The sequence below is a fragment of the Squalius cephalus genome (assembly GCF_949319135.1).
Source record: "Squalius cephalus genome assembly, chromosome: 11".
Taxonomy (NCBI): Eukaryota; Metazoa; Chordata; class Actinopteri; order Cypriniformes; family Leuciscidae; genus Squalius; species Squalius cephalus.
Genome location: NC_137132.1, coordinates 10166482 through 10190134, shown reverse-complemented (window position 1 = coordinate 10190134; position 23653 = coordinate 10166482). Strand labels below are relative to the sequence as shown.

Below are 23653 nucleotides of genomic sequence, written 5' to 3'. Positions count from 1 at the left end.
TGTCTGGTGTTTAGGAAAGGAAATGAATGAAAAACAGGATGGTAAATTTTGTTATTTTAGGATTATGTTACAGTATGTAGGATGGCAAATTGGGCTGTGATATTTAACATTACTTAGGTTTGTTTACTATAGAAATAGAAATTAGTATCATAAGGAATTTAATGATTCCGATTTCACTCAACTAGACTGTAGAAAAAGTTGCTGCCTAAAATTTAAGTACAATCAACTTGGATGTTTAAGTCATTTCAACTTAAATTGCATTAAACTGACCTAAAAAACTTATTTCGATGAGTTAAAGCAATTTAAAAATAATCTGTTATAACTTATTGATATATTTTTTACAGTGTATTATTGACTAACCCTTGTGCAAAAAAAACAAACAAAAAAAAAAACCTTTAGATATTTTAATATTAATGAAATAAAAGGCTACTTAGGTGTACTTAAAGAGTCAACTTTCATGACTGTTTCTTAACTTACTTTTTGTGTTAAGTGCACTTTGTGGTAGTCAAATTAAAATATTTTAAAGTAAATTTGTAATAATTTAGTTTTAATAATCTTTTGTTGCGCTTTAAGTACACTTATTTCGATGTGTTGGCTAACATTATTTGTAAAGTACTTATAATTTTTAACTGTAGTGTGTTATTCAATGTTACATTTTAAGTTAATATTTGTTAAATGTACTACAATGCAACTTCATCATTACAAATGTGTAATTATAAATACATTTAAATACATGACATACAAAGTTTCGATAGAAATGACATTAAGGAATATTTTAGTTCAGTACATTCGGCAGAACACTTTAAACATATTTCAAAGATAATAGAAATATTTATGAAATTACATATAAAGATGTATTTAAGTCCTACTTAAGCGAGTCAAAAGAATCATTATACATTTCAGCTAATTGCATTTAATATAAATTTTTATTATAATGCATTTTCATTTAATTACAGTTAACATGCAATTAATTGGACAGAAACATTACATTCAGTTTGCACTTAAGTATATATTTATTTTTAAGTATATTGTTTCTATAATATGTACTCAAGTATGCTAAAGTGTAGGCCTACTTCTTTTTCACAATAAGCAAATAATTGATTGAAACTACAATACATTTTACACTAAACCAAAACAATTCTATTATTTTTTTAATATGAGTACCATTTAGTAACTCTGTTCTGAATGTCTAGATTTAAAACTGTAACATGTATCATTTTTGTACCACTAGGATCATCAATCAGGACTCCTAATACACCTCCAACCCAACTGCCATTGGTCGGAGAAACTGTTAGCCCCGCCCCCAAACTCACACCATTGGTTTGAGCCAGTGCCACTATGTTGGGCTGCGTATTTAAATATACACATCCACAACAGAGTATTATATTCGTTTTGCAAGTTATGCCCAATTTAAGGGCATGTGGGGAGAGGGATATGATAAGATGGAAAGATAAGATTAACAAATACATCCATTTGGGTACACTGACTAAAATCTCATGTAGAAACAATTTCCACTCAGAAATAGAAATTGAGTATTTTCTTGTAAAACTTACCCCAGTTATCTGATCCTTTTTACAGTGTAGCTCTATATATACTGTAGTCGTCAGAGCTGTGGCATATATTCGCTATACCCACAAAACATCTCTCTTGACCATCCTGTTGTATAAATGAATATCAAAAAGCTCAAAAGACAAAACTGAAACCAGCATATATTCATGTCAGGTCAGCAGCAGTAGACATTTTCTAGAAAGACAAGCATGAGCTAGAAAACAGCAGTGTCCACAGACAATCCAATTGCTCCTCTAGATGTGAAAATCCATGTATTGGTGCGCACGCTCCTATATGCGAGTGTTATTGAGCCGTTGAGAGACCTGTGACATCTCTCCTGCAGGTGTAATGTATAGTCTAATTGTACCCAGCAGAAGGTCTGAGGAGACGAGACTCCCTCTGACTGCTCTGAGCTCTGAGTTCTCCTCTGACTTTTAAATGAGCATCAGCTTTTATGTCTCATGGGTTTAATCCAGCGCTTGCTTGGAACTGTAAAATATTTATTGCTTGCTTTCTATAATCAGCATGTGTTCGCTACCAACCCCTTCTCATTTAAAACCATTGACCAGATGAAAAAGAGTTTTGTTTACTTGCTCTGAAAAGCGTGCAAACATCCATAAAATTGACGTCTTTTCAGAAGTGCGTCCTGCAAGAGATGAAATGCTTCCAGAGGCACTTGTGAGGCAGTTTGACCCTAAACGAAATACTTGCCAAATAGCTTGAAACTGCTGAGTTGTGTTTATACTTCTTTTAACTTTTTCCTCCTCTTCAGTCTTAGGTGTTATTTAAAGAGCTAATTATTTATCTGTAATCTGTTCGGGAGACATGTTAAAGGAAGGGCGTGGGTGGCCAGAGACTGATCAAAGCAGCCCGCGTTTACAGGCTGAGGAAACTAGCAAGTGGTCACGTTTCTGATGCATTAAACATTAGAAAACCAGAAGAGGAGCCTTGACCAACAAAAAAAAAATAGAAAATAAACGTAAATAGAGCTGTTTTTGCATAGTTTTGGTCAAATCCTGGTCATATTTCACACAGAAATCAAAAGAAAGAAAAAAAAAGTGAATGCAAAATTAAATAAGTTAGTCAGAAACTTGTGAGACAAACCTCCACAGACTGACCCAAAAAGAGACTACCTCTAGAAACGTATATTTTGAATATGTCAAATATGCTGTAAATGTACGCATATATGGGCTTTCAGAGAAGTACAAGATAAAATAGTAGAAGTAAATAAAGTGCCTTTCTACAGAAAGAAGACAAGATGACAGGCTATGTGCTTCACAACAATACAGTATCTGCAGAAATGAATATAAATATAATCTACTCTTTTTACCTGAGGTGCACCAAAAAGTAAACATGAACATTTACACTAGCGGTAAAAAAATTGGGGTCAGTATGAAAAAAATAATACTTTTTTTCAGCAAAGATGCATTAATTTGACCAAAAGTGGCAGTAAAGACATTTATAATGTTAAAAAAGATTTCTGTTTCAAATAAATGCCGTTCTTTCGAACTTTCTATTCATCAAAGAATCCTGAGAGAAGAAGTGAATCACGGTTTCCACAACAACAGTAAGCAGCACGACTTTTTAAAAACGTTAATAGTAATAAGAAATGTTTCTTCTTCATATTACTGCATTCACGCCATGTGGTAATTACCATAGTCTCGGGATGACAACATGTGACGTTATATTTGGAGCTGGTTCACGTCCTCGGACTGGGAATTACGCGTTTCTATTGCACTTCTATCAACGCCTAAATGAATCTGCAGCAGTCAGGTGGTACAGCGGTCATGTGGTACAAGAGCTGTAATTACGAGCTCTACGAGGACGTGAACGCTTTTTACAAGTTGAAATCACGTAATTGCGGTGATTACAACATGGTGTGAACGCACCTTTAGAATGATTTCTGAAGGATCATGTGACACGGAAGACTGGAGTCATGATGCTGAAAATTCAGCTTTTCCTTCACAGGAATAAATTACATTTTAAAAGATATTAAAATAGTAAATGAATATTTTAAATTGTAATGTACATATAATATTTCACAATATTACTGTTAGCATAATTAAAATTACTGACCTCAAACTTGTGTATTTTACGTAACTTGTGCTACCCTCAATGGCCACCAGGGGCACGTGTGTGAAATCTCCATCAACAACGCTAAAAACAGGCTTAATGTTCTTTTAACAAAATATCATTTCGTGCTTCTTTTGAGGTGAAATAAGCCCCAGACACGTTCTTGTCAGGATTCGTAAGTTTCACCCACATCAGAAACCCTGGGGGAAACACACTCAGCCTGCAGCAGAAATGAGCCGTGAACAGTCACACAGCGTTTGAAGTATAGCGGGAATGTTGATCTTTTCCTCTCTTCCATCTCTCTCGCTGCCACTTCACGTCACCTCCACCTTTTTACATCAGACATTCTTTTTTTTCCTTATTGTACAAATTGGACTAAAAGGTTTTTGGCTCCAGTGTTGAGGGGGAAAAAGCTAGCCGCCGATGAAATTCTGGTTGTCAGACTGTCAAAGAGGTGAGAGATAAAAGGTCTTTCTAATCACACATAAGCTCTGTTTCAGTAAATCGAAGGGCAGATTCTCCAGTGTGAACGAACAAGTACATGGGGACAAGCAACGTTGGGTCTCATTCACTAGTTATTGTGTGGATTAATGGTCCACGTAATTCACATAATGTGCATATGCACATGAATTTGTTCTTAACCTTGTTCTGATATAAATGAATCTGGAGGTTAGTCATTTGCATAAAGTACACCCAAATCCCATATAAGGGCTTTCCATACAACCTTTTTTACAGTTGTTCATCGCTTTCAGCAAACATATGACGCTCTCTAAAGACGCACATAAGCATATATGCGTTGTTATACAGATTAACCTCACAGCTCAAGCTATAGTGCAACTTCTCTTAAAGTGTAACTTTGCTGATTTTCAACCCGCTTTGTATTGTTGTAATGTCGGTAGTATAGGTAAATAAACAATGTTTACTAGTTCTCCATGTTACCTGGACTGAGGAATTCACGTTTATTTGTCAGCAAAAGTCCACTGGATGACACAAAACACACCATCCAGTGAATTTGACAGCTTTCGTGAAAACTACGGATTGTACTTCTGTATTTTGTATCCCCAGTTGGATTGACAGAAGATTATTAACAGTTATTATAAGAGTAGGTTTATCACTGAAAAGTTTGTAAAAATGGAACACAATGGCATCAGCTTTCTTACCTGTAGGTGACTGCGTTTTACTTTGGGCGTAAATGACAGAACGGCAGTTTCTTTCCGTTTTTCCCCTTCCATTTCTGTGTTCGTGGTCATCCAGTTGGAAATGTTGAGTACAAACATTTTTCAGATTTTCCGTCAGTGTTTTCTCCATTTTTAGGATTCTTTGCAGCCTTTAGCCTCTGTAAAACCAAAAGTAACTCACTCCCGCTAAACGTTTACTCTTTGTATTCTTGCACCCAGGAACAATACAAGTCGACACCATTATGACTAAAGGTTTGCTAAGAAGTATTTCCTACTAAAGCAAGGCGGTAATTTACACTGGTCAAGCGTATCAATAGCAGACTGGTGGGAGTGGCCTTGAACGGCAACATAGCAATTTGTCAAAAATCAAAATTTTAAAAATTTCAAGATTTGGAAATTAAATTTCACCTTTCTACTGTGTAGGCTGACGAGTTTTATTGAAAGCCCATTTTGCCAGTGGTAAAGTACTCCTTTAAGGTGTGTGGTCATATTAGAATTTTTTTTGTGAAATTTCACATGAAAAAAGGTCCATTGTCAATAGCATTGAGATGTATGAAGCACATCTCACAGAGAAGTCACTTTCAAAGCAAGCAGCTTTCTGTTGGTCAACAGGTTGAATTCACATGACCAACTTGAACATGAGTGAAATGTAAGTGTCAAACTTTTTTGCCCCTCACGAAATTCTATGGCCACCCAGAGTATGTTTTTGCGTAGGCCTATGTGTGGTTTCAATTGTTACTATGGGCCCTATCTTGCACCCAGCCTAATTGACTATGTACAACGACGCATGTATCATTCCTATTTTGCACTCGGTGCACAGTGGACTTTTCCCTCGACAGACGCACGTCGGAAAATTAGGGAATGAACTTGCGCTCCCGGGGGCGGTTCAGCGAAAAGAGGAGGCGTGTTCCGGCGCAAACGTTCCCTGGTGCTATTTTGCAGTTCCAGAAAACAATTCCGCCACTGACCAGGAAAAACCTAGTCTAAAGTCAGTGGCGCGTTTTCAGTGGCGCGTTCAGATGCTATTTTAAGGGCACATGTTTGGCCATAATGTAGCATGCACAACGCGCATACACTTTGCTTCTCTCATCTACACACAGACGAAACAGTTGCCATTTTTGCAAACCATACATAATTACAAGGAAACATATTCCACATGAGGGAAATCATTGTGGTGTCCACGAAGATGTGAAAAAATAGGCATAAATCTAGCTTACACATTTGCCAAAATTATTATACGCCTGTTTAACCGAAGCTAATTTGGGTGGGTTTCTCCCATCCCCAATGTCACTTCTCTGTGTTTCACGGCCCTGACGAGAACATCAGTCTCCTCGGCTGTGTACCGCTCCTGGCGTCCCCCTGGCAAATCCGCCGTTATAATAGCAATCCGCCATGGAACAAGTGCGCCTGATCTTAAAGGGAATGCGAGATGACGCTCTAATTGGTTTATTTCACGTTACGCCCAAACCACACCTATGAATAATGTAGCTACTTCAGACCAACCCATTTTAGATTTGCTTCGGGCGCAAGAGTCATTTATCCCGCCGGTATAATAGCAACAGCGCCCGAGATCCGCCCACAAAGTTACTTGCGTTTCACGTTTGATACTTGCATTTCAGATTGTTAAAATAGGGCCCTATGTGTTTTTTCCCCATGATTCCTCAACAGAAAACTTTACGTTTTGTACGTTTTGGCCGTTCATTTACACAACAAGATCGTTTTGGGGGCCTAAAAACGCAAACTTTTGAAAACAAGTTTAAAACGATACCGTTATCGTCTCTGTGTAAACTACAAAAACATGAATTTGTGAAAACGTTGACATCATGCGCATGAATATTACATGTTCAGTCTTTTGGCGCAGTGTTTTTTTTACAAAGTGACATCGCCAACTACTGGCCAGGCAGCAGAATACAGCGTTTTTAGTCATTTTCACGGATCCGTGCGAACGGGGATCATTTTGACAATGTTGTCGTCTATACATGAAAAACGCAAAGGCACAACTTTTCTGTTTTTAGTACATTGTTGTGGTGTAAACATACCCCAAGTACAAAAGTGATCGATGAATCATGATTTGTTCGTGAAGACGTTCGTATTCATATTTCACACACAAACTCTCTGCACACACACGGTAAGTGAATGAGACCAATTGTCCCAATTTGTCATGCCCGTTCTTTTTATCTGTGTAAGATAAAGAGGCTAGTAACTCAAATGAATTAACTGGTATTAATGCAGTAGAAAATATCTCCAGCTTCAGAGGCTTGAAATACAGAGCGATTTGCATGATAAGTAACATCATTACAGAGCAGTGCAGCGGGACGTAGCAGACACCAGAGATTAGCAAGAATGTAGAGTTATGAATATGCCAAATGGATGTGTTTTGGAGGATGTGTTCGTTTGAAACCATTATGTCGTCCCAGTCGTCCATGTTCCATCACTCTGACAGCAGGTTAATGCTGTCGGTTAGTGTCTTCATTAATGGTTTTGAGTTTTGTGGCCAGTTTTTTTTTTTTTTTTTTATTCTCTCCCCTTGTGATGTCCTCACCCTTGTCTTCCCTTACTGCCCCTTTCTGTCTGCGTCCATGGCAACAGCTAAAGATTTCCCAGGTACAACTACAGGTAAATATTACAACTACAGAGTGCTGACATCATCATTGCGAGACAGGGTGCTGTAATGTGGCTTGTGGATTGGTGGGTCGGGTTACGCCGATTAACCTCCTCCATAGCATGAGCTGGGAGCCATTGCCTTGCATGGGAGCACTGCTGATCTTTGTGAAATGTCATGGTGCTCCATGGTGCTGTCATTCACACAAGACCCACTTACAGGCATCAGTGAAAGGAAATCTTATTTCTGTTAAGAAGAGTCTGTAAAAGTTAGAAATACAGAATGGTCAATGGCACAAGGATAGGCCTACAGTATACAGGATGACGAAAAGGAAATATCTTTTTCAAAATGTAGTTTAAAATGCATGTTCTTAGAAATGTATACAGTCCTTTTTGCATTTGGGTGTATTTTTGAAAAACTTTTAGGCCATTTTCAACATCAAATGTAACGTAAGGAAATCTTAATATAGGCATTTTTTTGAAGGCCATTTTTGACATCAAATGTCAAGTGGTGTAACCAAGTAAATCTTTATGCAATTTTTACATCTACACGTTAGATTTATTAGAGACCCATAAAATAGTTGAGCCTTAGTGAAGAATGTATATTTTAAAGTTTTGATGAAATAGTACATTATATAAATAATGTAAAAATCAGAAAATAAGACTCTTTTTCAAGCATGCTGTAGTTCTTTTTTGTTATTATCTCCAATAACCAGACAGACTGAATCTTAAGAAACCAGCACTCAATTCTTGAAGATAGCTCAGTGTCCTTGTAGATCATTTGAAAGGCGTAAACACAAAGCTACGAGGAAAAAATAACCGAGTTGCAGCAGTGACTGTTAAATCGCTGCCATAAAAACATGTTATTATATGTCATCATATAATATGTGTGTGCATGGTATGGCCTTTTGAGAACATGTTTTATTTTGCTATGTGCAGTTTATGTCCTGTTTTGTTTTGTTTTTTGGTGAACCATTGATTTTTTTCAGCTTGGTCGTCTATTTCACTGGGGTCTCTGTGCTGAATGTTTCACCTCGATGTGTTTAACTATTTGTCATAGGTCAGATTTCCTTAGCCTGCTCTCCCATAAGGGAACTGATTTTAATTATAAGCAGCTGTAATTTGTTTTTTAAATCTAATCATATTTTATGCCACCCACACCATATTCCGCTGGGAGTAGAGTGAACATGAGTTGCAAAATGAGTGTGTGGAGATGACAGCGCTTATATACAGATAGTATTTCAGGTGCCATCTGTATTTAGAGCACAATTCATACTTTTAAGGAATGTCACCACTTCAAAACAAATGCAATTTTTTTTATAACAAAATATCATTCAGAATGCCTTGCATTATTATAAACACAATTTATGCTTGTTTTTGCGAACTGATGGATGAACTGTAATTGTATTCTGTGTTAATCGACAGCAGGTAAATATTTTTTTGCGGGAGTGCTGACATCATCATTGCGAGACATGGCGCTGTAATGTGGCTTGTGGATTGGTGGGTCGGGTTACGCCGATTAACCTCCTCCATAGCATGAGCTGGGAGCCATTGCCTTGCATGGGAGCACTGCTGATCTTTGTGAAATGTCATGGTGCTCCATGGTGCTGTCATTCACACAAGACCCACTGACAGGCATCAGTGAAAGGAAATCTTATTTCTGTTAGGAAGAGTCTGGAAAAGTTAGAAATACAGAACGGTCAATGGCACAAGGATAGGCCTACAGTATACAGGATGACGAAAAGGAAATATCTTTTTCAAAATGTGGTTTAAAATGCATGTTCTTAGAAATGTCTACAGTCCTTTGTGTCAGTTTCATGCATTTTTGAAAAACTTTTAGGCCATTTTCAACATCAAATGTAATGTAAGGGAATCTTAATAGGCATTTTTCTACACATCTGTGTCAGTTTCGTACATTTTTGAAAACTTTTAGGCCATTTAATCTGTGTTAATCGACAGCAGGCCTCTATGGAAGCTTGTTTCCCCCAGGGAATAAAAAATAGGTATTTGCAACTCACAATTCTCACTTTTTTTCTCAGAATTGCGAATTTATATTGTGCAATTCGTACTTGAGTTCATATCTAACAGATCTGAGAGAAAAACTCACACTTGTGAGTAGGGCTGTCAAACGATTAATCGCGATTAATTGCATCCAAAATAAAAGTTTGTTTTTACATAATATATGTGTGTGTGTACGGTGTATAATTATTTTCTATATATAAATACACACACATGCATGTATTTAAGAAATATTTGCATACACTGTGTATATATATTTATATTATATATAATTTATATTATATATAAATATTTTACATATAAATAACAAATTTTTCTTAAATATATATGCATGTGTGTGTATTTATATATAGAAAATAATTATACTCCATACACACACATATATTATGTAAACACAAACTTTTATTTTGGATACGATTAATCGCGATTAATCGTTTGACAGCCCTACTTGTGAGAAATAAAGTTAGAATTGCAAAATATAAACTCGCAATTCTGATTTTTTTTTTCCAATTGCAAGTTTCTATATTGCAAGTTACTTTTTCTCAGGATTGCGAGTTCATATCGCACAATTTGGACTTATTAATGCGCAATTGCAGGTTCATATATAACATTTCTGAAAAATAACACAATTGCGCGTTTATATATAGCGATTCTGAATTTATTTATTTTTTTCAGAATTGAGATATAAACTCAGATATAGACTTTTTTTCTCACAATTGCGAGTTTATATCTCGTAATTTCTCGTAATTGAGTTATTAAGTCTGAATTGCAGGCAGTGTTGTGTAAGTTACTCCAAAAAAGTAATTAATTGCTAGTTACTAATTTAAATAATAGTAAATAATCTCCAAGACTCCAACAGTGTAATTAGATTACTGTACTAATTACTCCCTCTAAAATGTATTGCATTACTTATTACTAATTACTTTTCCTAAATCCCATATCAACCTCAACCAGTTAAACAAAACAATCATAAACATGAAGCTGCTCATTTAATTTTATCAAATAAATAATATATAATTCCATAAATTATTATTGAACTGACCAAAGTATTTAAAGGGGACAAGGTTACATTGAAAACATACATTTTGAACATTAGACGTAAAATTTTGATGTTAAATCCAATACAGAATTGTTCTATAGTCTATACCGTATTTATTGCAATAACATCAGAAGTAACTAATTAAATTACAGAAAAAAGTAATCCCTTGCTTTACTTTTTCCAAGGGGAAAGAAATTAGTAATTAATTACTTAGTAATGCATTATACCCAACACTGATTGCGAGATATAAACTCGCAATTGGAGGAAAGCACTTTATTGCTTTTTTTTTTTACTTGTTTTTTTTATTCCAAGGCACAAACAAGCTTTCATAGTTCACAAATGCTGACAATAGAGCTTAACTTGTTTTGAACTTGGAACGTTCCAATAACAATGCAAATTAAAAGTGTTGCCTATAGACCTCATTTCTTATCGCCACAGACATTTTTATGTAAAATTTCACAGAGTCTTTGCCACAAATTGTAAATCAAGAAATCAACATTAATTAATTCCACAGTGATTTATTTTGATGCAAATGTTCATTTAAAGCTATAAAGATTCTGATTGGGTGAGTGTGTGTGAGCCATAAAACACATTCTGTGCCTCTGGCCTTTCACATGCGAGATCTTAATGGAATTCATTAACGCTCAAGCAAAATGACTTGCGTCTTTGGCCACATGTCACCATCCGTGAATGAGACTAATGATCTCTTTACTTTCACAAACTAGCTCCATTTCCAAAGGAGTTCAGTATGTCTTTGCTCCACCAACAGAAAGAGACACTTCAAAGTCTCTTTCAAGGAAAGTCTGTTCCCTCGGCGGCCATATTTGCAACACCTTTCAAGACCAAGTCCTGAACCCCCCCCCAAAAAGAAGCTTTCCGAATTCACAATTAAATAACATATTTCAAATCAGCAACAAAATCTGACATGACCTGTCCCATAAATGTTGTTTCTTGTGCTCAATCATTATTAAAAAAAATCGTATTTTTCCATCTAGACCAGCCAATGGCTATGTGCAGTCATAAGCACGTGTCTCAGAACACAAGCTGGAGTGACATGAAGACTTAATCAATCAGAAAATGGCTCTTTAATTTAGAAGGCGGGACTTATTCCGCCATATTGCGTGTTGCACTTTCTCCCGAATGCACCGTCGTTGTATATCTAAAGTCTTTGATGCGTGTGCCTCCGTTAGCCAGCTATTAATCTCTGACCAGATGCATTTGGAGATATCATAAGTGTTTTCTATTCAGTCATGTCTGTTCAAAAGACTCGACCCTTTGCTGATGCTAGCTTACAGAATGTTTTTCAGTAAAATATGCTGATAAAGGGGTAAAATTTGATAGATATTTCCAGTGTTGGGGTAAAGCATTACAAGTAACTTGAGTTATGTAATCAGATTACTTTTTTAAAGTAACGAGTTAAGTAATGCATTGCTTTTGAATTTACAACAAAATATCTGAGTTACTTTTTCCAATAAGTAACGTGTTACTTTGTTTTCCCATCTATTGACCTCTACTGTACAGGTGTTAATTTTTATTTCCTTTAGCGTTAGGATTATTCATTTCACTTTTGGTGTGAAAAAAACCTTTACATTTGCCAAAAATAGATTTTTTTTTTTGTTGTTATTAAAAAACAAACAAACAAGCAAGCCCAGCCCAGGTGAGAAACAAATGACGCAAAAGTATAGCATAACGCATTACTTTCCGTAAAAGTAACAAGTAATGCAATTAGTTGCTTTTTTAGGGAGAATTACTTTTAAAAGTAACTTTCCCAAACACTGGATATTTCTCAAAAATGTCTTTAAAATAAGTAATTGGCATTTATTAATTTGACCATGAACCACAAAAGCCTTACACATGGAGCACTGGACAAATATTTTACTTGGACTAGAAATATAGCCAAGTGACAGGTGAATTTGAGCAAAATGCAGCAAAATACCTTTGATATCAACAACAAAAATAAATGGGAAACATTGATCCTCCGTAAACTGAAAAGCACAATATACTATTCAAAACTTGAGGGTCGGTAAGATGTTATTTATTTATTTAGTGAAAGAAATTAGGTTGCCAGGACAACTCTTATTTAGAGATAACTCTTATTCTCTTAACTCTTATTCAACTCTTATTTGAGATCTTATTCAAAAGATTTCTATTGCAAATAAATGCTGTTTCTTTTTAACTTTATATTCGTCAAAGAACATGTAAGAAATGTTTCTTGAGCACCAAATCAACAAATTAAAAGGATTTCTGAAGGACACTTAAAACTGGAGTAAACTGGAGTAAAATTTTAGCTTTGCCATCACAGGAATAAATTACGTTTTTAAATATATTCAAATATAAAAGAGTTGTTTTAAATTGTGAAAATGTTTCACAATATTACTTTATTTTTATTCAATAAAAGCCAGCTTAGTTGTTTTAAATTGTAAAAATATGTCCCAATATTACTGTATTTTTATTAATTAAAATGGTTAGCATCAGTCTTTCTAGCAAGAGTCTTTTAAAAAACATTAAAAAAAAACTTTTTAATGGTATATTGTACTATTTGGACTATGCACAATTACATTGTATATTGCATTTTATTATTTTGACTTAACTGTTTTTAGAATAAAATAAAAAAAATTGCAGTACATATCTCAATACCTTCTGTCACTTTTTCAAGTGCCACATAAACAACATTTTACTGTGTATTTAGGATAATTTTTGTAAACTTCTGTGTTCAACAATCCAAACATACAGGCATTTCATAGACCTATTTAAAAATGGGCAAACAATATGGTGGATAGCAACAGCTGCTAAGGTAGGATTGGTCAAAAACATTTATTTAAGGCGGGGCTTAGCAAAGCATCAGCAGTGGCTTTCTTTCCCAGTCACGAAAAGCTTTGCGGGTTAAGAATAATAAATAAATGCAGTAGTTTTTCTTTTTCTAGCTTAACACAACCAAGGTCAAATACAGCTAGTACACTCCCACATGTAAAATCATGAGAATTGAGAATCGATATTAAAGGACCTTGAATGAAAGAATCAAAGTGATCAGTAGGTGTGCATGTGAATGAATGAGGTAACATTACTGTCCCGCACAAGCTCTAGAATGTGAATCCTGCCTTTAATAATGTACTGCACAAGACAAACATCATTATTCTCATCCCTGCTTTAAAGCTGTCTATTCACAAGATGCCATAATAAACAGCCAGTATCCTTATTATCAAGGGATATGCAAAACTCCACATTTCTAAGCAACAGCCATCTATAAAAAAGAGAAATTATTGCAATAGAATAAATAGACTTTTTGAATTGTAAATGTATATAATTCCTGAGGCTCATTTAAATGAGAAAAAATGAGATTGGAAGAGCAGCTTGAAATCATGTAACTGCTACACAGCTCATTCAGTTAGAGTCGGGGGCAATAAAATGAACTATATCATCAAACTGCATATTCATAAGAAAATAAAAGACATCTGCAGCATTAATGGTTTTGTTGTGTAGACGTGCTATCATTTTTTATGCGTTATGTTTGTCTAATATTTATTTATAAAGCATTTTGCAGACATCCATAGCAACTTACAAAAGTGCTTTATATTTATATAAGCTTTATATATTTTAAATAGTCTGTGTGTTAAAGTGATTAGGCGGCAAATACAACACAACATAGGCTGTCAAAATTGGAGTGAAGCAAATCTCATGAATCAAGATTGGTGTATTTGATTCTGAACAGCCTCTCATTCTTTGAACTTAATTTCCACGTGGCTTTTATTTTTGCCTCTAAACAAAGCACAATGTTAATTGAACCAAATGGGTTCATTTATGTGTTAGAAATGGGTCTGCAGAAGTCCCTGTTCTACACATCTCCCAGGGTCACTTTGCCAAGCGCAGCAGAAGACAGAGCCATTCATCACTATGAGCTAATGAGAGCAAGTTCGAAGTGCAATAAAGACACATAGTTAAAGTTTACACCCTTGCAGAAGCACTGAAATGGTGCCCAACGCAGGGCCAAAAGGTGCTGTGTCAGGACACAATTACTCCAGGTCAAAGAAAAACCATTTTGTCCTGTTCCCTTCAAGCGAGGTTAAAGGGATATTTCACACAAAAGTCCTGTCATCCTCATGCTGTCCCAAACCTGTACGACTTTCTTTCTTCTGTAGAATACAAAAGGTGATTTTTTAAAGAAATCCTGGCCTGAATGAGGATTTAAAGGTGCAGTAAGCAATTTCTGAGAAACACTGTTGATATTTGAAATCAACCTAAACAAACACACCCCTCTCTTCATTGCTCCGCCCCCACAATGCACGAACACGCAATGCAAGAGTGGATGTCTATTCTGAAGCGAAGCTAAATAAAACATAGATGACAAATGAAGAACAAGGAAGAACACAAAATTAACATACAGTACACAAGATTATATACAAGCAAGAGTTGGTTGTTAGTCGTCAGCAGCTCCAGACAAACAATGAACTCAAAACTGTCCTGTTACTACAGCTAACATTACAACAACAGCATATCTTGTTTCTGTGAAACAGCAAAACCAATGTTACTCACGTATGGAGAAGAAACAACACAACCTCTGCGTCTGTTTTCAGGTATTCCCGCTTCAGTCTCTCCAGCGCTGGAAAGCTTTTCTAATATTAAACTGTGTCCTAAAGCTTTTGCCTGATCATAATTCTTCTTTTCCCTGTGATATTCCTCTGACCTTTTCTCTTTGGTAATGTCTCTCAGCCATCTCCCTTTCTACAGTCTTTCTTTAAATCTCCCTCTTGTTCTCTCTATCTCTCCTCCCCATGAGTGGACACGCCTCCTACTGCTGATTGGCTCACTCTCTCTCCTCCCCATCATGAGTGGACACGCCCCCTACTGCTGATTGGCTCACTCTCTCTCCCCCATCATGAGTGGACACACCCCCACTGCTGATTGGCTCACACTCTCTCCTCCCCCATCATGAGTGGACACGCCTCCTACTGCTGATTGGCTCACTCTCTCTCCCCCATCATGAGTGGACACGCCCCCTACTGCTGATTGGCTCTCTCTCTCCTCCCCCATCATGAGTGGACACGCCCCCTATTGCTGATTGGCTACAAGTGTGTTGCACTGCTCAGCCCAATCCACTTTCAACAGTGTTTCTCAGAAATCACTTACTGCACCTTTAAGCTTGAAAATGACACAAAAGCTCCATAGTGGAGAAACAAACCAAAATTCAATGTGTTATAAAAAAACTTCTTTGGCCTCCTTTTGTAAGAAGTATCGTGAGCACATCAATTGTTTTTAGCCGGATGTTTTCAGTGAATCAATTGTTCCGATTCGCAAAACGTTTCTGAATGATTTGTTCGCTAATTTTACTGATCTGGTTCAACTCACTGAATCAAGGATTTGGTCGCAGTGATTAACAGCACACAGAGGACCAGATTTTCAGTGAATAGCATCTTAAAGTTTGTTCGCAGTCCTCATAAACTTTCATCATGGAAAAGAGTGGCCAAGCTATTCATCAAAATTTTACCTTTTGTGTTCCACAGAAGAAAGAATGAGAATTTTTGGGTGAACTTATCCTTCTACACATCCAAGGCAGGTAATGGCAGCACTAGCTGTCTAGCACACTAAGCTATCCGCAGTGGGGTCTTAAGATGCACAACTCCAGGTGGCGATTTATTCAGTAGAAGTTCAGAGGCGACCGGATTCACCCTAGTCTGCGCTCACTCACTCAAAGTTAAACCCAGGAGACAAATAAACCTGCCGCAACCCCTGCCGGTTTTAAACTTGTTGTATATCGCCAAGAATTGAGTGACTTTGGTCCTCGCAGGGCTGTGAGATATGACTGATCTTTGGTAGCTGTTCAGCATTCGTTTGTAATGATAAATCCCCCCCCACCCCTCCCTCCTGCTGCCTATTGAAAGTCAGGATAGAACATTGGCTTTGAATTGATGTTGCTTGGGCTCCAAATCTCAAAGCAGAATGACATGCTGGGGATGTTTCTGTGATCCAGCATGAAATAAACACCAGTTTGCAACTCCTCAATTTGACCGCATGGGAATGTCATATGGCGGTAATATAATATATATATATTGGATGATATATACATTGAATGCCCAACACAATATTCCCTAAATATTCAGTGGCTACAGAAAATGCATTCTAAAAGCTTTTTCAGTAACGTTAATTTATTTAAGCATCATGAAGATGTCAGTGTCTATGTAGAAAACAATATTTTTCCAAAGCTTATGATTCATAAGAATAAAAAAAATGGTTTTAAGTGATGCACCAGTAATGGCGTTATGGGTCATTGAAAGAAATGAGGCCGCAGCAGTAAAAAACATCAAGTACTAAATTGTTTAACTTATTACCTGTAATGTGTTTTAAACATATAAATGATTATATGTTTATAAACTTATCCCATCTTTTGTTTTAAACTAGATTTGTATATTTGCTTTGTGGTTGCTTAGAGTTTTCTGGTTGGTTACTAGGTGGTAACTTACTGGCACAAGTGTCCAATGTGTCCATCCAAGTTGCAAAAAAATTTAATATTGCAAAATACAATTTGCGAAAAAAGCAGCGTTTCCTTCCCATGTGTTCAAGAGCACAAAATCTTCAGGGGAACTTTGTGCAAAATGGAAATGGACGCTGTAGCTACTGTGCCTCTTTATTAAATGTGATAAATGACTTGCAGACTAAGTGCCTTAACAAAAAAAGAGATGGAGAAATCTTAAAGGGAAATTTTATTAATGTCATTAATTACTCACCCTCATGTCGTTTCAAACCCATAAGCCATTCGTCCATCTTCAGAATACAAATGAACATATTTTAAATGAAATCTGAGCCAGTTCTGTACTCTCCATTGACAGTCTACGCAACTACCACTTTCAAGCCCCAGAAAGTTAGTAAAGAAATCATTAAAATAATCCATGTGACTCCAGTGGTTTAATCTCAATTTTATGAAGCTACGCAAGTGCAAAATAAACATAATTTACCACTTTATATACAAAATATTAATCTCTGATGTGCATTGTGTCTTTACTACCTATTTTGGGGCTTGAAAGTGGTAGTTGCGTAGCTGTCAATAGGTGACAGAAATCTCTCAGATTTCATAAAAAAGATCTTCATTTGTGTTCCGAAGATGAACGAATGTCTTACACTTTTGGATAAGGGCGAGTAAATGATGACAACCCTTTAAGAAATCAGTCCTACAAGTTGAGTAGTACAAAACAGAATTACCCAGACCTGAACCTACCCATGATTCTAATGGGAAAAGCACATAAAAGTCATACAACATGTTAACGATTTCACTTTTTTTTTTTTTTTTCACATTTTGGAAGCTCTATTTTCATCTGGGTCTGATATGATATTTTATTATATATTATATTATGATATTCTGGTCTCTAGACATGGTCTGGGTAAGTCGGTGTGTGATTTTTTCCCCCCACAAAAATCAAAAAAATCAATAATAAGCCACAAGTCTTTTAAGTCTCCATAAGAAAACCATAAGTCTGATCCCTTAGAAAGCCAACCTTTCCTCAACAACCTACACCGTTTAACACATAATTTATGTAGCACTACAGCGCGATGCTTACGGTTCATGTACTTCAGTGTGGTTTGTAATTGCGTGTTCCAATATCTAAATTGAATGGTATCAAGTGAAAAATGAAATGACTGCCTGCTCCAGCTGAGATGCACACAACTGTATTTAGTGAATTGTGGGAAGTAACGAGTCAATGCGTCTTATATTAACACGCCGACCCATAATTGGCTAATTATAGCGGTCGTTCCACTGGCGTCTTTTCACGCCGTCCTCTCCTCCTCCTCCTCCTCCAGATCCCAACGCTCTGACGCAACACGGTCCCGACCACGCTCTCATCGGCGGAGTGGTGGCCGTGGTGGTCTTCATCACCCTGTGCTTCATCATCGTCCTGGGCCGATATCTGGCCAGGCACAAAGGTACGGCTTCCCTCCCCTCTCTCTCGCCCCCCCACCCCCCGACCTATAGTGTGCAAAATGCTTCAACATGTCCACTGTTGTACCTTATGTGTCTATGTGACCTATGTGGGACTGTGTGGACAGGAACATACTTAACCAATGAGGCCAAAGGAGCGGAGGACGCCCCTGACGCAGACACTGCCATCATCAATGCGGAGGGGAACCACGCACATGCAGAGGAAAAGAAAGAGTACTTCATTTAGCACCTCTGTTTTTTTTCTGTTCAGTATTGTCACGGCAACACTGCGAGCCAGCAGAGGAGGCGTTATAGCGCTCCGCTCCCTAACAGCACTAGTCTGGTCTGGCTTTGTCTCTGTTTGCGAAAACCTCTTTAAGGCCAAATTCGACACGCCACCTGCTGAAAAAGAATGTTGCCTCTTTTTAAACGATTCATAATCGTCAAAAAAAAAAAAAAAAAAAAAATTATAAAATCAGTTGAGTTTGTAACTGTAACACCAGGTCCATTTAGGCCAAGAAACCCTATCCCACCCCTCCAAAATGACCCCCGTTTGATTTGCAAAGTGCCAAAATATACAGACATGTGCTTGTCATGTTTGTTGCTGTGTTTATTCATTTAATTTCCCAGTGAATGCTGATTTCTCAACCACCCTCACTGTGCCTGTTATATACCTTTTTACAGATATTACCAGGGAGCGGCAAGAAATGTGGTTCATCTCAAGTCGGAAAACCTTGGCTTTGCCAATAATTACGCTTTAAGACAAGAATATGTGAGATGTATAATGTAAATATCATGTACTGTCTTTGTTTTTTTTTGTGTGTGTGTGAGTGTGTTGTTTTCCATTGTGAAAGTGGGTGTTTTTTTTGGAAGTACGCCCTGTAATAAAGAATATACCCAAGAGACACGGACAATTATGTAACATACGGAAACCCGAAACAAGCCGGCAGATTGAAAATGGCAGGAAGTCGATGAAGCACAAATGAGAATTGGTGTGTAGCCATTAGAAGCGAGATTATTTTCTATTTCCATCATACCTGTCTGTATATTCTTGCACTGTTAATATTTCCCCCCCAAGCGTTTATTTCAAACCTGAAAATGTACCAAACATAAGCACAAAGTCATTGTAAAATGTCATTGGTTTAGACAGTCTCAGGATGAAAAGAAGAGCCTAATTGAATTTGTATTTTATCACTCGAGTGAATGAATTTTTGTTCTCGCTTTGTGAATTGACCTAAACAGCCATTTGTTTGACGTTTGAAGGGAAGTTCGCCATTGTTTCATTTTGTTTTGCTGACCGAACCTTGTTAATATTGCTGTATATTACTTTGCTAAAGTGATTATTGGTGGAATATTGTTAAACTATAGGATCCCATATATATATATATATATGAGAAAACAAATGTCAAAATATCTATTTCGAGTGTCCCATACATTTAGTTCATATAAGTGAAGAAAATATTTGTTTGTTAGTTTGTTTTGTCCCAACCCAGGGAATGTATATAATGTGTATACTTATGCATTTGGTAAGCTGTTTATTTAATTGAATTTGAAATCTTTATTGCTCTGTTTAATTCTACATGTGTGCAGTTTCATTTTAGCCTCTCTACACTAAGTATGTCCCCATCGATACTTGTCATTAATACTAATTTATTGGGTAAATCTGATGGACAAACACAATACATTATTATTAGTGCTTTTTATAAGCTTGTGAACAGATAGGACCGTTTGTCAGAACAACAATCACCATTATTGCCTTTGTGTTTGCAACAAAACATACAACCACACATTGAAGCTCTGGAGAAAGCGTAACCTTCAATGTACGTTTTTATGAAACATGTTTCCAGTGTTCATACTTTATTTCACTCTTTATAACATCAACTAGAACTGAGACATTTTTCTAAGAACTTTTTATTTGCCCTATTGTTTTTTGCTGTATGGGAAAATGTGTGAGGTTGCTTTTACATTAAATATTCAACTTTTTCAAACTATGCCTCTGTAAAAAACAAAACAAAAAAAAAAACCTCAGAGTACTGAGTAAAATATGCACAAACTCAGATTTGTGTTTTCTTCTTCATGCAACACACAAGTGAACACAGAACAGATAATCTTACACACACGCACACATATATAGGTCATATTTGTAAATGTATTTAACTTTGAAATGTATTGACAATGTTAGATAGATTAAATACATTTTTTACATTTTATACAATTATGTATATATATATATATAAATTTAAACCGTTACTATATACAGGTAGTAAACATAGCCATTTAAGTGAAATTATTGAACTTAAATATACGAGCTTGATAAAAAAAATTATCATTCTAGAAGAAATGGCACTTAGAGGCTTTTACATCTGAACTCTTCATATATATATATATATATATATATATATATATATATAGGGTGATATCAGGTAAAATGGGCCATCAGGTAAAATGGGCCATTTAAGGTTTGGGGGTCCCAGCCCCTCTGGAATTTAGAGCCAATGACTGCAAAGGATTTCAAACTGTTGTCATGACTGTATTTGACAAGTAACAGGTGATTTAATTGGTTTATGGTTGCTGTGGTGGGCGGGGCAGTTATTCAAATCAAGACTGCACCAGAAAGCTGCATGGTAAGTAGCCTGGCATACCAAATCTAACTAAAATATTATAAGGACGATAAATCTATAAAAAAACAAACATGCACATAAAAAAACTATGCATAATATCTGTCTTGATGGCATCAATCAGAAATAATACTGTTAGTTTGGTATATGAATATATTTTTTGAAAACATTATGTTTTTCTTGGCGGCCCAATTTACCTTAACCCACTGAGGTAAAATGGGCCGCATGGTTTCAGCTAAAATGGGCCATCATCTGTGTCACTCACAAACACACACAAACATGTGATTGAGTGCATGTGTGTGAGTGTGTGTGTGAGGGTGTGTCTGTGTAACTAAATAACTATATTTAATTAAATAATAAGTATTATAATAGTCACATGTTTCCATTAATGTCCCATAATTTTATATATATATATATATATATATATATAATATATATATACACACACACACATATTGATACATCATCCTTTGCTAAACTCATCTTTAAATATGTTACAATTTAACAGCTAATGCTCACTGTTTTCGTGGCATCTTTCTACATCTTCTTACCCTGCTTAATGCATCTAAGGTATATATTTACATAGATATATGTAAAGCAACCCCAAAATGTATATTTTTAATTAAATAGTTATATAGTTACACACACACACACACACACACCACTGACATCAGTACTGATCTATGCTGTTCCAAAATTGACTTTTTTAATTGCACATTTGAATATGTGGGTTTGCACCCAAAATGTTTTTTTTTTTTTAATGGCACATATGAATATGTTTGTTTAATGCATTTTAAATGTTATGTGGCTATGAACACAATTGTGTTTTAAAATTAAAATTGATGATACATTACTATTTCCCTTTGCAGTTTGACTGGCCCATTTTACCTGAAACAGCTGCCCATTTTACCTGAAACTGCTCATGCAAAAAAAGTTGGCACAGCTGATGTTTCAAGAACTGTAGGGCCTAAATAATTATATTTTATTACATAATTTCAACACAAAATGATCAAAAACAGTCATTATTAATCATAAAAACACATGGAAAAGGCATATATGGTATTGTATTATTGTCCCAAACCATTTCCCAAAAAAATAGTCGATCTCCGAATGCAACGTAACAGGGAGGAGAGTTAGTTCCATATAAATTCACGGATAATTTTTTGTTTTGTCATTGGTGAAAATCAGTATTGACCTTGTATTTGAAAAAGGATCCTCACAAAAGAAACAATACTAAAATTCAGAGTCAGTTCATTCGCATTCGGAGATCGACTATTTTTGACTGACAAAATGCCGACGGACGGAAACAACAACAGCTACAGTGAGTTGTTCAAAACCTTTCTTTTTAGTAAACTCTGTGTACACAAACAATGTTCTCAATGCTGGAGTTCATGTAGAGCCCCTGGTGATACTTCGAGCAAAGTTTCTTGTTGTGGCGAGCCTTCTTAGAGTTTTAAAAATAGCGATTTTTGATGCTATCATAGAAGTGCCCCAAGCACTCCCATTCAAAAGGCAATTTGACCGAAAACGAAAATACGGTCAATCTTAAAAGTGGTGTTTCCATCCTAATTATGCTTTTAAACGAAAGTTTGGCTTGGGTAGATTCACAAAAAAGACCCTAGGTTGCATTTTGGCGAGAGTTACGCTTTAATATATGAAGTTAAATGCAATTATAAATATGAATAATATATATATATATATATATAGGCTATGCTAATTTGAATAAAATTATACATATTAAATAAAAATTAGAATAAATAAAAAATAATTTTATATATATATATATATATATATATATATATATATATATATATCACAAAATAATACATAATAAAACTTAATTTAGTTTTTTATTTAGATCTATTTATATAAATTATATGCAGTCTTATTTTTGCATTATAATTAGCAGGTTAATATGTAAATCAGGTCCTTGAGCTGGAATGATGGAATAATCTTTAATAATCACTGAAGTGGTCTTGTATTGTGAATTTCATGGCTACATGCTGCCATCAAGAGCCTGAAGCTCTCAGCGCACGAGTACGCGGCCATACTTCTTTTCTCAAAGCTTTGTTTATTGTCTCCAACTTAAAGTGGCTTTCTGTTGAAACTTTCAAATCCTTCCCTTCTTCCCACTCTACCATCATGGCTACAGTTTTACATAATCCATAGTGCGAGTTCGAGTTGCCAGAAAAATTACAGGAAAGGATTTGAGGGAGATCAAAACATTTCGGAAGGAGCAATGCAGTGTGTACAGCCTTAAATCTAGACTGAGGCTTAACACAATAACCAACACAAAACCATTACATTTCTCTGCGCTCACAAAGATTGTATGCTGTATGTTTAAATGTTAGATAATGCTGGTGGGTCAACTTCAATTGATGGAATTAGCCAATGAAACGGAATAGGCATTACAACTCAAACTGATCTATTTTCAAATGGGCTTTTACATCTATGAACCAGTTTGGAGTTGATGATCATTCAGGCGCTCAGAGGGCTCTGGGCCAATTAAAAAATGAAGCTAAATCCCACTGATTATAAACAGACCATGAGCTATTGTAGTTGTTGATTATGTTTAGTAGTAGTATTACAACCACCACTACTACTAATTTCATTATATCATTATATCATCATTATAATCATTATAATCCTAAAAATAATGGTTATCTTTCCT

General features: G+C 35.9%; 1 protein-coding gene across 7 annotated transcripts in view; it reads left to right on the top strand.

Moving 5' to 3' along the window:
- The window catches only part of cadm2b (cell adhesion molecule 2b), a 231194-nt gene extending 210712 nt beyond the window's left edge, over positions 1 to 20482 (top strand). For 3 of the 7 annotated variants that reach the window (XM_079885386.1, XM_079885384.1, XM_079885387.1), the window contains 4 exons: positions 7389 to 7415; positions 18247 to 18369; positions 18493 to 18598; positions 19049 to 20482. In XM_079885386.1, the coding sequence (XP_079741512.1) occupies positions 7389 to 7415; positions 18247 to 18369; positions 18493 to 18598; positions 19049 to 19154 (362 nt within the window). In that variant the 3' untranslated portion in view covers positions 19155 to 20482. The other 4 variants (XM_079885388.1, XM_079885390.1, XM_079885389.1 and 1 more) reach the window with 3 other exon arrangements.
- The last annotated feature ends 3171 nt before the right edge of the window (positions 20483 to 23653 follow it).